At 29.4% G+C, this 16,915-nt stretch overlaps 1 protein-coding gene across 4 annotated transcripts in view; it reads right to left on the bottom strand.

Annotated features, from left to right (window-relative positions):
• Positions 1–7,559: 7,559 nt before the first annotated feature.
• The window catches only part of LOC112689652 (growth/differentiation factor 8), a 33,327-nt gene continuing 23,971 nt past the window's right edge, over positions 7,560–16,915 (bottom strand). The window contains exons 3-5 of one of the 4 annotated variants that reach the window (XM_025563457.1): positions 14,497–14,699; positions 14,109–14,288; positions 7,560–9,475 (exon numbers count right to left, since the gene is read on the bottom strand). In XM_025563457.1, coding sequence (XP_025419242.1) covers positions 9,077–9,475; positions 14,109–14,288; positions 14,497–14,699 — 782 coding nt within the window. In that variant the 3' untranslated portion in view covers positions 7,560–9,076. Of the gene's footprint in view, positions 9,476–11,380; positions 12,216–14,108; positions 14,289–14,496; positions 14,700–16,915 lie in introns of those variants that run through there. The other 3 variants (XM_025563460.1, XM_025563459.1, XM_025563458.1) reach the window with 3 other exon arrangements.

The following is a 16,915-nucleotide window of genomic DNA, read 5'->3' as shown; positions in this document are numbered from 1 at the left end:
TTTTGTTCTATTTAGTAGAACATTAGTATAGTCTTATGAAATATTTTATGATTTATTTGTAATTATAAATAACATAAATACAAACGTCCTTAACAAATTTCTTTTAAAATAATCTACATCATTGCATAAACTATATACGTTTTTTATTATTGATACCAGGAAAAGGAAATTGTTACGTTCCAAAGGATGAGCTACGGAAACGTAAACATCACAATGTAATGTTTATTGAAAAAAGCACTTTGCGAAAAATCTCTTCGAAGAGAGCAGCATTCAGTGAAGACAGGATACACCTCATATACAAGAAACACACAGTGACATAAAGAAAATCTAGAAATGCCACAGACTTGGAAATTTAGAATGAAAATATTTTACTTATTTTCTAAAAAAGTAAAATATTTTAGATTTTAATACGATCTTACTTATTAAAATCATAATGGTGACATATAAAATTATAAAAACTATTTATTTTTTTTATTAATATTTAACTTTACTCTTACATACTTAGTAGTAATATATATATATAGAACAATACTAAAATAAATAATTTTAATTGAAAAAAAAGATTCAACTGATATAAGGAAAAATAAAATCTTAAACATGGTACTAGTGATACTTATGATAAAATTCCATCTATGAAAAATATCCATTGACTTACCTGATCAAATCCTGGTATTCGGATATTTTTATTCCATTACTTAAAGCCTATATTTAGCTTTTTAATGTTTATATTTGCCGAACTCGTTCAGTATTCCTGGATAAATATACTTAGTGACTGTTTAATTATTGTTCTCGTATACGATTTACATGTAAAATATATTACTTCAAACAAAAATAAAACATGTCGACGACACTAGAGGTACCTTCTTGTAATAAATTAAATGTGCCGAGTTCAAGAACGTAAGATGAATCCCTTGAAAATGATTTGTTTTTACTTAACGGCTAACATATGTTTTCTTCAGTAATAATCAGTATTTCTACTTAACGGTTACCGTTGGTATTATTATTCTTGTTGTGTCCGTCTATCGGTTTGGACAGACGAAAGTTTCACTATTAAGTGATAATAAATTGAGAGTAATTTGGAGATATATTTCCAATCATCTTTTGACCGCTTCGTATGGTCATATACACACACATGAAGATACACGCATACGACAAACAGGTACGAGTGTGGTCGGACATCCCAACAGGCGGGCACCAGATCGGTATCTGTACCGTTTTATTCTTGAGTCAGAACCGCATATACATTCTTCCAGATTTGACGATCACGTGAATTTTATATAATAGTATTATAATGAGAATAAAACAATAATAGTAAAATAAGAGATTATCTGAATCTGACAATCAATGAATTATTGTTATGACAATATTATTACCGTTGAACATCCTTCAATGAACCAAATTTGAAAAACATCACACGATCCACTGTTGTTGAATAATATTTGTACATTTTTTTACATGTGCTCATACAGTTTTGTACTTAAAGAGACAAATAAAAACCAACAATAAAACAAAATATTTATACATTCCTGTTTAGTTAAAATCTCATACCACATTCAATCTAACATAATTTTGATTCAAATCCAATCACTTACTAGATATTTTTATATTAATAAAAAGTAAAAACATATATCACGCTTAATAAGCGGTAAATGGAAGCTATTATTTAATGTTTTTATTACTATTAGTTTTTAAATCATATAAATATTTTTTATAGTATTTGCTCTATTTTTTATTAATATTATAAAAGCTACAAATAAAATAAAAATTTCCTCTAAGTTACCAACTGTGTTCCGCTGTTTAATAATTTTTTTTTTTTTTTATAAATATGAAACTTTTAGATTAAATTAACAAATCAAAAGAAAAAAAAATTATTGCCACTTATATCAAAATCTGAAATTTATAATTGAGGTATGAATAAACTATGTGATGCTTAATTTATTTTTTGTCCGCATTTTTAACCAATATTACTATGTTATGATGTAAATTATATAATGCCAATATCAATGCCTCTAAACTTACCTTAGATATCTAATATATATTAATCTACTTTTATGTTAATCATTATTTTTCCATTCATTTTTATTTTGTATACATATACATATTAGCGTATTAGAATCGTTGTAATATTAATACTAATTGTTATCACTATAAGATTTTTATATAAGTTTACTTTTATCAAAGGGCTCAACCCGTGAAATAAAATAAAATAAAATATGTATTTATTGACTTGTTCTTACTAAAACATTAAGAAGGGTTCCTATTTTGATGTATATTATTTATCTATTTAAATTAATGTGTAATTTTTGAGACAAAAATTGTTAAATGTGTCTCTTTGATGAAAAAAAAAATGTTATTAATATATGTTTTTCTTCATTACATTTATTATATGTATGATTTTATTTAATCTTAATTTTTAGTTCAGATAATTGTTTTTTTAAATAATTACAATTAGTTATCCTTACAATTATCTTCCAAAAATTACTATACACGTGTTTAAATATAAATTGTTTAATACATTTTTAAATTAAAATTATTCTTATAGTGCTTCATGCATAATTTAATAATTATAACGGGTTCACGATTTGTACTTCGTGTTTGAAACTGAATACTTCATTTACTAATTATGTTTGAATAAGTACATATCTACTGATTTCAATAAAGCAATATACATTATCAGCATTTGAGTTCATAACTCAAATAAAAGAAAGTAAATTTACTTGTTTTCTAAATTGTAACTATTTACAACAGGTGCTGGAACATTTTTTACATTATATAGATAATATTATGTCTTTCATTTTCTGTGGTCAGTCGTTGGTATTTAGACAGCTCATTATTTTACATCGACCACAGTTCATGCTATAAACATTACGCTGTGGATATTTTACTTTTACTTATTTTATCTGCACCCACCCTAATACTAAAATATTTAAATATTTATCATAGTTGTTATAACTATGAAATATAATGTTGGTAGAATAAAAATAAAATAATCAAGTGGCTGAATTATTGACCGAAATGAAACCAGATGTATATTCTTGATTTTGCCACCTCGAGAAGTATATAATATATATATATATATATTCAGCTTACATTTGAATTAATTTGACTTTAGACCAGAGAAAATATTATGTCTTAAAGGCAAATCGAAAATTCCAGTTTTTTACTACTCGTAATTCATCTCTAAAAAATACTAAAATCATAATTAAACGAAATAAATAAAGTTATTATTACGATATAAATATCGATAAGATGTATTTAAAAATAATTAAATTTAAACCTAGTGTTTAATAAAACATAATATTATGTTCACATGTCATGTAATACAAGGTCCTAAATATAATACATATTCTTAATTTAATTAAAAAACTGGTGTTACGTTTATATTTCAAAATGCAAGAATTATGTCGATGAATAATCTATTTGATCTTATTTGATTTTCATATTAATATAATGTATTTTAAAACATGTCAAAAGTGATCACGCTATCTCAATTAATAGGAACAACAAAACCCAACTAGAATCGACGTACTAATCAAGAATACAATGTGTTTGTTCGTACATTTCTTTTTTTTTCTTTTTTTCTTTTTTTATTGATTAGCGTGTATGTAAAATTAGTCTGCATTTACATAGATAAACCAATCGTTTGGGTTTCATAAATGTTTATAAAATATCTACACTGCACATTTGCTAAATTTCTATATTCAGATTTATTCAAGGTTCGCGAAATTTTGAACATTTAAAAAAATAACGGCCTCGAATGTCTGGCAATTTTAAAAAAGTAAATAATAATAATAAAAAGAATATATCCAAATGATTTAAACGATTGCGGCAGATATACAATAGGTACTATATACACCTCAAAAGTGGTTCGCCCACGATTCAAAATGAGATCGGCTTGCCCTTAAATACAAATCCATCGTAAATCAAACGATGGGGGCGCCAACATTCTGGTTTGCATAAATTAGAACCATAATACACCACAGGCGAGAGACATAACGTAAATACATTTTTTTTTCTCTTACTAATCCATGTATTTTAAATACATTTTGCCATATGGGGAAATTATCAGTAAAGAAGCTACACATAAAACAAGAAAAATGTCAATTAGTTTAATCGAAAACCACACATTTTATGTAATTGAAAAAAATACATGATTTTTTTCAATTTTCTAACTTTTATACAGTTTTAAGTATTTATGTTAAAATGAATATCACCTGACATTTTCAAACAACATAAAATTGTCAAATTTATAAATATATTAAAATATATTCAGTATATAATGCATACAACTTAAATACGATAAACATGAAAATAATAAATATTTTTACATTGGATAGTTATAAAAATTCAATTACTTAGAAATTATTTGCAACTAGACATCAATATATATATATATATATGGCATTATATTATTAAAATCTAATATCGAATAATATTAATAAAATTATAACTTTAAATGAATTAAAAAAAAAGAATATGCAGAGTTACATTTATATCGATACGACTATGATAATTTTAATTTTTAATTGAACATTATACAAACATTTTAAAAGCAAAGTTATTGATTTTGTAAGTATTATTTTATTATTATTATTTTTAGTACAAATAACTTGTATTCTACACAATAGTTAACAATTTAAGTCAATATCCAAATGTACTAAATCAATTTATCAAATATATGATATTTTATGCAAATACTAGTAATAGTATTTTAATATTTTTTCAAAAGTATTTTTTTACAAGATCGGAAATATTTTTTTTTCTTGTATTGAAATTTTAGCAAACTTATTATACAATTATATCTCGATAATTTTTAAGACATTTCATTAACAATCAGTTATGAATAAATTGATGAGGCTCACACTGCTAGATTCGGAGGCCAGATATGTAACTCTTAAGCATAACAAAAAAAAGATAATTTAATAATTGTAATAACATATCATATGATCTCATAACTAACCATAAATAACATAACTGATGTTTTTCAAAACTTTCAATTATATATAATATCAATTATTAATATATACTACAAATTAATAGCAATAATCTCCTTAAAAAAAACACTGATGTAATTATTACCATAGTTATGAGATGGTAAATTTAAAAAGTATGTCCTTTAAGATTTATTCTATTTTATAACATATGAATATAAATAACTTTTATAAATCATAAATTCTAATTACACAATTTTCTTTGCTTTATTTAAAATTTTTACTTTTTTTTTATAATTCGTAAATTGAAAGCATAGAAAATGTTGTAATTATATAAAACTATAATCATTTTTCCCATTTTCATTAAAATCTTTGTAAATTATTAGTACAATATTAATTCTTAGAACAATAACAATAATTTATAAATGTTAAAATAAAATGTGCTTAGTTATTAAAAAATTAATATTTTTCGACTGTTTACTAACATAAGCCATATGTATACTTTAATTATAATATATAGTATATAGTATGTCCATTGTAATTAATTAAGATTCTTTAAACAATTAATACTTTTCTATAGTTCAAATAATATTTGTAAATTTATATTTTAATATGTTGGTCACGTAAAATATAAATATAAAGTCTCAATCAAAATATTTTAAAGTATTTTTTCATTGTTTGAGAAAATTAGGTTATTAATTATTATATATTAATTATGATATTTTTAATTCAATTTTGATATATTTTGTTACCTATAGTTATTCATTTTAAATTTTTATTTTCAATCATTATTATACTATATATTTTACCATTTAATTACAGTACGTACCCAAAAGATAAAAATATTATTTAAAATTATATAAGCTGATTTATGATAAAATTACAATATTAATTTCAAAATTTGTTAATGTAACCTCAACAATTCATTTGACAAAATTATGAAAAATATATTTTTTAGCAAAACATGAGTACAATATAATATTAATTTGATAGGTTTTTACTAATATTTTTATTTTAATCTTAGATAATTGTCTAGAAAATACATTTTAAATAATTAAAAATTGAAATTCTGATATACACAAATTAATACAAAATTTACGGAGTACAAGTTAGATTATATAAATACAAATAAGTATACTATATTGCATGGAAAGCACCTGTTAAAAATAGTAAATTATAGTATATATAATTTTAAATGTTTGATATTTAGATACTTGATTTAGTATAATAATCTATAAAACACAATATTTTTTTTATCAACAATTTTAATATAAATTGCAGTATTATATTGTTTTATATTTATTCTATTAAATTAATAAAAATTAATAAATTATTAATTCAATTTAATTAAAAAAAAAAAAAAAAAATTAAGATTTTAACTATGATTGTCTTACTAAAACATATATAATCAGTTTATTTACCTCTGCCCTGTATATATTCAATAATAATTAATTTTTTTACTTTTATTCTTATTATTTTCTTGGTAGTTATAGACATTCCAGTAACAAAACAACAAATGTTATTTTCTGCCACCACAAATATAAAAAATAAAATAAAAATACTCTGCAGTTTGGAAAAAAACATTCAAAAAATTATTATTTTCAGTCCAATTTGTTAACATCGTAAATGACTAAAAAAATATAGTATCATAATTTAAAATTTAATTATGATTAGTTGTTCTCATTCTATTAAATTCTGAAATTGGATTTTGCAAGGTTGTCTTTCATTACTTTATTTGAATTAGTTTTAACTATTAGTTGATAACATCTTACTCTACGTACATATTTTACTAACTTAATTATTTTTGTTTTCTTAATATGACATAAATCAATTGCATATATTCAAATACAATAGTTGTATATAATTATAAAATATAGGATATCGTTTTTCTTTATTTACCTTGGATGAAACATGTTATATGGCAATAGCTTGTATAAAATATATTTGATTAATGATTAAGGCCGATAGTTGTTTAACTATCAACTGAAAAATAATAAAAATGTTAAAAAATGTATTATATTCAAATATTATGTATACATATTGTATCGCCAATTTAATTTAAGATTAGTTTATAAATGAATGCAATTTTTATAGACTTATAATTTACTTTTTACAATACAATTCAAAACAATCCTTCAATACACATTTTCCACATATTATGAGTTACACATCACTACTGAAAACGACTCTAAAAGTTGAATTTATCATTCAAATTATGATCGTTTTTAGATGATAAATAATAAGTATTATCCCACTTTATTTCTTATACTAGAACCCCTTTAAAATGTTTACAATTTAGTTAAGTAATTTTTATTTATTTACAAATATAAAACGCAATTATATAAAATAAACACTATAGTATAATATATGAGTATAGTAGGTACCTAGTAAATATTCAATACAAAGTATGAAATTCAAAATAACAAAATATGTTATTAGAATTGTCTTAAAATTAATGTTTAGGAATGCCAAAATAATTTCAGTATGTAAAATAAATAGACATACAAATTTTTTTAACCAAAAAGGAACTTAAACATATACTGTGGCTATATATAACATAAAAAATACGAATGAATAAAACAAAAAAATAATTTTAATCGTTAATATAATTAATAATCGTATTTTTAATTTATACTAAATGAAAATGAAAACAAATATGAACATTTGATCGTTTACAACATATTTATAAAACTTATCTCTACATTAGATGATACGTTTCTAGAAGTAATCAAGTTTATGAACTGCTAATTAGAATTCAGTTAAATCCGTATTATGTATAGCCAAAACGTAAATACTAGATGCATAACAAAGTTAATCGTTTAAACCTCATAAGGGATATGTATAATAATCGTCAATAGGTACATTAGTAGTAACTTAAATTATATACATGTTATAATAACAAAAGATTAATTTATTTTTTTCGTTTTAAAAAATAAATATTAGATAATAAGACAAGGGGAAATGTCTTCGAAAATTAAAAAAATAATAAGTATAAAATACTATACGAAAGCGAGGTAGTGCATGGAATTAATTACTATTCATTACTTTTATGAATGCAATAATTTGTATAAAATGCAGACAATGATAACTTTAATAAGCGAGAATCGCGTGTTTCTAGTAAAAAAAATAAAAAATTAAAAACAAAAACAGTATTAGAAACACACAAGGTACCGCTCGGGGGAAATTCATTTATATGTAAGAATAACGACCAAATTATATATCAGTTAATAATTATATGTACTAAGTTTTATTTTCGCTTATAGTTAATAATTGACTCGATTGTTCTTGATTGTCATCGATTAAGAAATGGTTGCGTCGCGGAAGAAAAACTGTACAGAGTAGGGATAATATAGGATTAATAAAGGTACTTATATAATGTGTCGGGTGTAGAATTAAAAAAAAAAAAAACATTTTTTCATTTTTCAATCACGCGTGTATCATTGTTTGTATAAGACTATTCGTTATATCCGTTTTTTTTTTTTTAAATTGCTTGCGATTCCGATTGTATAATATACCTATTATTATTGTCGACTTTGTGTTTTGGGTGGCCGGTGTTAGGGGAGGAGGAAGCGTTAAGAACCGAAAACCGTTAATAATGATATGTATTATCGTTTACGACGCGCACAAAGACGTATACCTACTACGTTAGTACATTATTATGTGTAGGTTTCTCCGGTTTTTTTATTTTTATTAATTTTGCTTTACAACGAAAAATTAACCGAATTACAATGCGTATACATGCGAGGTGCACCGTATTATCGTCATCGGTATCGGTGATGCAGCAATAATTTTGCGATGACGAGTATGTGTGTGTGTGTGTGTATGTGTATGTGTTTAGTGGCATATACAGGGAGGTGATGTGGAGGTCAAATCCTCCCTAGGCCTTTATTTAAATGTTATAAGACTATTTTCTTAGTATGAAGGCGTTAGAAACGTAAAAAAAAAAAAATAATGATAAAATAAAAATAAGGATTTATTGGCAAATGATCCCCCCCACTCTACAAAATTTATGTATTCGCCACTGTGTGTGTGTGTGTGTGTGTGTGTGTGTGTGCGCGCGCGTGCGCACGCGTTGCATTGTTTGACGCAACGGTCGATCGGTGTTACACGATCAATGCGGACGGCTCGAGGGGGTGTCCGACTGCTCAACTGCACCCGCACCGGTCGGCCACCATGCCGGGCAACAAGCCGTAGATGATGTTCAGGTCCTGGTCAAAGTACAGCATCGAGATGGCGGACAGCTTGCGGGGCACGCAGCACGGCCCGGTGCCCGAGTACGCGCGTGTCGTCTGGTTGGCCAGCTGGGCCAGGTACGTGTGCGGGTACTTCTGCAGGAACACCAGCGGACACTCGCCGGAACAGTAATTAGCCGTGTACTTCCTGGGCGCGATGATCCAGTCCCAGCCGAACTCGTCGAAGTCAACGGTCAGCGGGTACCGGCAGCACCGGGTCTCCGTGGACGACTCGTCGCAGTTGATGCCCAACGCGTTACGCTTGGTCCGCGAACGCCGGTTGTACTCCGTGTGCACCTCCAGGTACGGGATCTGTGCAAAAAAAAAAACATAGTGGTTACGTACGTATATTTCATGACGGCACGTCGCGCAATATCATTCGTGACACTATTATCGTTATTGTTTTCTCGTATTGTTTTCGTGCGCATAAACCGTCTAGAGTTGTGCATGTACCGCGGTGGTGGTGCACAGCGTTCCCGCGGTCATAGAAATTCGATCATACGCCAGATGTATCGCGTTCAGAGCGCGTGTCGTAAAAGCGAGATACTGAGAAAGATATATAGTGATAGAGATAGATAGAAATAGATAGAGAGAGAGAGAGAGAGAGAGAGAAACAATTACCAAATTGTGTTTTCGACGATGGCCGATGCACCCAACACTTTATTTACATCGTCGTTGTCATGTAGTTTCGCGTAGACGTTTCGAATTCGTTTTGCCCGTCCACGAATTAATTCGATTAATTCGACCGTAAGAATAATATTTCCCTTTTTTTTTTTTTTGCTTCTAACTGTATTATTTTTGTCATATGCATATTATTAACAAAATAATACCTGCTATAATAATATTATCTCAATCGTCGTTGTACTACCGTACACAATGTATTATTATTATTATACAGTTTTTACACATGTATAATAATATAAAAAGTATACTCATTGTGTATGTGTAGGAACGGCGAGAACTCAGAAAACAAAAACTAACGACACGCAAGTGTATATCAAAATATGAATAAAAAAAAAAAATTCACAAAATACTCGTATGCGACGCGCGTGTTTTTATATGCACACGTTATTTCGCGACACAAGATCCCCGATCATTGTGAAAGTCGCCTTGAATCGGCCGTCGCCACCGCCGTCCAGTAACTCTCGCACGACATTACAATAATAATATGTTATAATATGGCGAACAGAACAATCGATCGGCGGCGGCGACTGCGGCGGCGGCAGTCTGTACAGCTGCCGCACAGTCCGGGTTACATTACAGTATCGTTTTTTCGCGATACAAATTTTATATGAACTTCGTTTTGTACTGTCGTTTGTTGTTCGGCTACGGTTTTGCGCGCGGATCGCAGACGCGTTTAATATATTCCTCTGGGCCCCGTATACCTATTGCGCGCCGTCGCGATCGTCATTTCTGCGAATATTTATCGTCGTTTACGAGGTTTCGCGTTCCGACGAAACCGTATAGGTCGCGGCGCACGTCGGTACGAGCCCGTTACAAAAGGCACTATAACAATATAGTATCGTATTATATAGTGTACGTTCCAATAATGTTTTCCGTACACTACCCACTTCTTTGTTTGTGCGTACGACGGCCACCAATAAAAGTCCGTCGTCTGATCGAACTGTTTAAACCTCGCGCGATTGACGCGCAAACAATAAATAACTACGGCAACTTATGTCAAAATAATACACTGATTTATTAATTTACGTCATCCGCTCTCAACCGTTGGATACTAATTGCGTTTATCGCTTATTCGATTTCGGTCGCGTCTACCATATGATTGTATAATTTGTTTTAGGAACCAATCGTCTAATGGTATAATAAAAATGTTAGGTATTCGTAATAACTCGGTGGTTAATATCACAGTAAATTAATACACGTTTAATTGTTTAAAATAAATAAATAATAGCTAATTCGTGTTACAATAACCGTCGATTATTTTGCCAAACTATTTAAATAATAATATATTTTTTATAGTACTTACAATTATACTAACTAAAAAATAATGAGTTTAAAAAAAACTACATTTAAAACAAGTGGACGACATGTTATGTATTAATTAATAATTAACAATATGCCAAAAAAAAAAAAAATTTTAATAAATATTTCGTAATAGCTACAATCATATAAACTATGTTAAGTTTTTGTTTAGATTTTCTTTTTTTTTTGTCCATAGTATATCAATAAACTATTATGTTGACAAAATATAAAATAATAAAAGTAGAGTAATCACTGTGCGAAATAGTTTATTTATATTAACACTATAGTTATAACTAAAATTAATACTTAACTCGCATCATCCGATGCCATACGTGACGTCACCAGCAACTTGAAAACAGTTTTTCAATAAAAAACAGTAAAAAAAAAAAAAACAAGTAAAAGGATGTAAGTATTTACAATGAAATGTGGTGCGAACAAATTTTACAAAACACGAATGTTATATTAATTACCGCTACAATAAATTATACGGGGGGATAATATTTGTTATAAATATTAAATTAAATAGAATTTATAAGATGCGATCGTAGACGCATATATCTCGGCTTGCATAATATTTGACAATCATAACACCGTAACTTATCGATGTTGGGGTTTGTGTGTACGTGTGTGTGTATGTGTGTGTGTGTGTGTGTGTGTTTTCGTGCGCGTGCGCAAATGCGTACGACTAGCTACAGCCGCACTTCTCGGCCACCATGCCGGGAACCTTGCCGTAGATGATGTTCTGGTCGGTGTCGTAGTACATCAGGGATAGGGTGGACATCTTGCGGGGCGCGCAACACGGCCCCATGCCGGCCTTGGTCATCTGCACCAGATGCGTGTGCGGGTACCTTTGGAACAGCAACGGTTCGCACGCACCGAAACAGTAGTTGGCCGTGTACTTTTTCGGCGCGATGATCCAGTCCCAGCCGAACTCGTCAAAGTTGATCTCCAGCGGGTACCGGCAGCACCGGGGCTCCGCGGACGTCTCGTTGCACGTCAACCCGGACACCGCATTCCGCCTAGACCGGGACCGCCGGATCTGCCGGGTGTGCACCTCCAGATACGGGATCTAACAATATTACGGAGACCAATTGGATTAGAATCAGGAGAATGTGACGATGGTGATGGTGGTGGTGTGCATTTGTTAAATGTAATGGTGATGGTGGTGGTGGTAGTGTTGGTAGTGGTGGTAGTGTTGTATAAGATGATGGTGGTGGTGGTGGTGGTGTTGGAGGAGAGGTGCTAGCGGTACGGCGGCGGCGGTGGCAGCGGAGGCGGTGGCGGCGTCGGTGTCGGCGGCGTCGGCCAACACAAGAACAACGACTAGCAAACCGTGATCGACACGGTTTCACGGTCGTCGGGGACGATAAAACGATTTTTTTTTCGACCGAAAAACCGTAAATGGTGAGAATATAGGAAGGAGAGAGATTGAACCCTAGCATATTACACCTCCAATCTTCCGCACTTCATACACGTTTTATAGTATATATATATATATGGTATAAATATATTATTACCTATTATTATTACATACTGTATACAAGTATTTAATACCATGTGCTCACTATTATTATTATGCTATTAGGATGTCTTTAGTTTATTATTATTATTTTTTTCCACTTACAACAACCGATCAGAAAATTATTTTATCGTGCCAATGACGTAGCGCCGACGTGCGTGTAATATTCGATTATTTTTCGCATAATCATGCGCGATAAATTTAACATTATAATAAATAATATACTATAATAATATATTATATTGTTATAGCATTACAATAATTCGTGCTTAAACATGTCGTCATGTCGTACGTGTTTTATATATTGTATATTTTTTTCGTTATTATTTTAAAGACAACACTATCGTCTATGTTATAAGGCTCTACGCACAAAACTATTTGTATACAAGAACGGGTAAAAGAAGGGAATTTCAAGAGGTTGTATAGCCCCTCTTTATAACATAATATTAAGCTTTGCAGTAAGTTTCGTTCAAATGAAAAAAAATCTTTTTAAAGCTTAGCTGTTTTTAATGGGTAAAATTAAATTTTTGATAAAAGGTAGCGCAAAAAAATCAGTATCAACTCTTATTATTAAAAACACTAATAATTGTAAAATTGAAACTTGGTTTTTTAATTAAAATACTATTTTCATTATTAGCTGTATCCAATTTTCTAAAATTAACTATTAGGATGTGTTATTAAATTAATTTATACTCTCATTAATCATAACTAAGAACTATACATAAGTTTTAATATGTAATATTGAATTAAACGTGAATAATATGACAACTTATTATTATTATTCTTCAAATTTGATTTATGATTAAAATTAAATTTTATTTTTAGCAATTTATCATTGAATTTTAACTCGGAATCATGGTATTTTATTTTTAGAATACAATCTTAACTAAGATATTATAGATGTCTAAGATTTGTGTTTCTATAAAAGAAATATCTAATGAAGAAACTTTTAAAGCATTGAAAAAATTACATGATATAAAATCAATAATTATGTATAGCTTTTCCCAGTTCACGCAGAATTCATAAAAAAAATTTTTTTTAAGTTTAACTCCTTAGTTGTTTTTATTACATTATACTTGTATAACAAAACATAATAGCAATATATAAGATAAATTATTCATAGCGATAAATAATTTTCAAAACCGTTGTTCGATAATTCGGTAAATCGATAGCGTTATGTGTCCAATATTGGTTTTAGTATATTATAATGGGTTTTATATAATACAAGTATCTAAGTCAACTATTTTCATATTATTATCTCTCGTTCTCTCTTAATTTTTCTCCGACATCACCCACCTTCTTACAAACTAATCAAATACGTATAGTTTAATGTTTTTTAACTTATTCGAACCATATCAAAGTAATTTCAATTTTTATTTTGTCATAATCATGTACGTCCCATCACGTTCTTCGATAAAAATAAAAATTAAAAAATATACGTACTTTCGTCATATCATTTTTCTTGGTGTCCGTAACGTACGGCGTCTTGGCGTGGGACATATTCTTGTTGTGATAGTACGCGTGCACCATTAGCGTCAAGTTCTTAGCCCTGTCCGGTGTTTTGAACATACGTTTCTGTAAGTCAATGGGTATCCAGCCGGGCTCGGTCGTATTCATGACATGCTAAGAACAGGTGAAGAAAAATTAAAATGTATATACAATGACATTTTCGTATGCATTTCATATTGATATTGCATGATATAAATACGTGTGCGTACGCGGCACGTGAGATTCTGAAATTATAATTCCAAACGTCTCACGCTCAATAAGGGTACATAATATTATGTATACGTCGACGATGTGTGTAGTATTGCAACTGTTGTCAGCTCACCTTTATGCTGGTCAAAAGCGTCTGGTGCATGGTTATCTGGTTGATTCGATGCACTTCAATGATGACCACCGAGTCGTCGATGACGACGTCCAATTTTTTCCTGTATACCCACAGAATCGCTTGCGTAATCCTGTGCTGGCCCGTTTGCTCGGAGAACGTGAAAAAAAGTAAAGAGTGGCCTCGTAGTTTCTGTATCGTGGGATCTGTGTGCCGCATAAAAAACCGACCCCCGACAAAAGGGTGGTGGTCGGTATTTATTTTTGTTATTATTAAGATTATTATTATTATTATTTATTATTATTACTATAACTATTATTACACCATTAATCGTGTATATTATATTTTGAGTGTTTTGTTGTTGTTGTTGTTTTTGTTGTTAGTATTACTATTATTGTTACGATCGAAACGCCATCATTATAACCGCGTTAGGACGACGCCAAGGGACGAGAATCATCTACCCCAAACCCAGCGGCAATTTCCCACGCATATCACCACCATCATACCAATAACAGCGCCCCTAAAATATTTTTAGTTTGTTCGAACTTTTCTCGAATATTTCCTAATCCGTCAAGGTATACGATTAATAAAACTCAAAACAACAATATATAAATGGATATTAAAAATAATATAAATTATTTTTATTATAAAAAGGTAATTATTTGTCCAATCATCGTCTATTCATGTAGCATTATGTATTTAAGCATAATATTACATCATGGTGTATCAGATGTGAAATTCGAAAAGAAAACTGCAAAATGTTCATAATGAAACAGTAATATCTTATAATTTCTAAAATTTTAAATAAAAGAAATAAAAGTATAATAAAAACACAGTAGACCCATAAAAATGTACTTATTTTAAATGGTATATAATATGTATTTATTATAACCCTAAAGTGTGAGTTTTTGTAGGTATTCTATAAACACAAGTATGCAATGTATGCAATATATTTATTAATCATTTTATTTGTACACACATATGCACACAATGACTAGTGATTATCAGTGTTATAAAATATTTTATACAAACGACACAAATTAGTTTTATTTGAAAGCAAGAATTATAAGAATGTTAAAAGCACCCATAAAGGACAGATGACATTTAGTGTTGGATAACAATCACAATAAATCGCAAATATCGCAATCCTAATAAAATAAAAAAATAGAAATAACATGAAATATACTAAACAATTGGTAGTAAAAATGTGTAATTTGACTGCGATGGTAATCACTTATTTTCATTCTAAATCAGGGATCTGATTGTATCGGGTTGTTAACAACTAAAATGTAAAAATAAATTTTTATGGAAGAAAATGGAACAATGGGTTATGCAAGGGAATGTTTGTACTTATTTATCGTTTTGATAATATTACGATCTATTAACTATGACCAATCGTCTCTTATGTTTAATGAATAAGTCGTTAATTGTTTCATTTTCTCTTTATTAATTCTCCTATGTATTTGGTGTGAAGCGTAGTTCGAAAGTTATATCCCACCACAAGTGGGATTTCATCCATTTTTTTCCTTTCTTATATTAATTAAATCAAAAAAAAAAAAAATTATTTTTAAAATAAATTTAGCTACCAAACTCGCCACGTGGTGTTATTATAAGTTTATCGCCCAAACCAAGCAGCGATTATCGTTATATGTTATAATACATAATGGCTTACGCGTCGCACACGTACAATGTTACATTAGTGATATGATAATTATTTTCGACCTTTCTTCACGACTTCAAAATGTATTTATTTCAACGAATGCACTGTCAGAATGCAAAATAAAGAATTTTTACGCGGCCGGTATAAAACTTCCTCGGTGTTCTTCGTGCCAGGTGATCGTATACGCGGCGGATGCATATGATAACATCCTTACGCTGCGCACACATATACGGGTTTAAAATCACTGGACAAATGCGAAAAACAATAACGTCGTTTTAGATTAGTCTCTGTAGCGACGATGACAATGCGTTGCTTCAATATAATATAGTAAATAAATATCGAATTCAACGACGAAGAAAATAAAACGTAAAACGCACAATGGGAGTAAGGGAGGTGGGGAGTAAAAAAGGAAAAAAAACAGGTTAAACCCGTCGAGAAACAATAATTACGCTATGGATAATAATTCACATTTCTCGGTACAGCTACTTTATGGTCTACGCGTCCATCGTATTCGGCGTATGCGCAAGAATCCGTCATGTATAATTTGACACACTTTAATATCCCTTTCTTCCTTCGTCTCTCACATCCTTCGTTCCTTTCCGACTTCGTAATAATCTCCGTCGGCCCAACGTATTGTACGTTTAAACGCGTCAAATGTACACATCGCATGCCTTTGTTGTGTATGCTATACATACGTATTACCATTGTCATTATCATTATTATTATTATTATTATTATTATTATTATTATTATTATTATTAT

This window comes from Sipha flava, unplaced genomic scaffold (genome assembly GCF_003268045.1).
Source record: "Sipha flava isolate LNK unplaced genomic scaffold, YSA_version1 45_pilon_pilon, whole genome shotgun sequence".
NCBI lineage: Eukaryota > Metazoa > Arthropoda > Insecta > Hemiptera > Aphididae > Sipha > Sipha flava.
The sequence above is the reverse complement of the archived record's forward strand: the minus strand, read 5'-3'. Positions and strand labels throughout refer to the sequence as shown.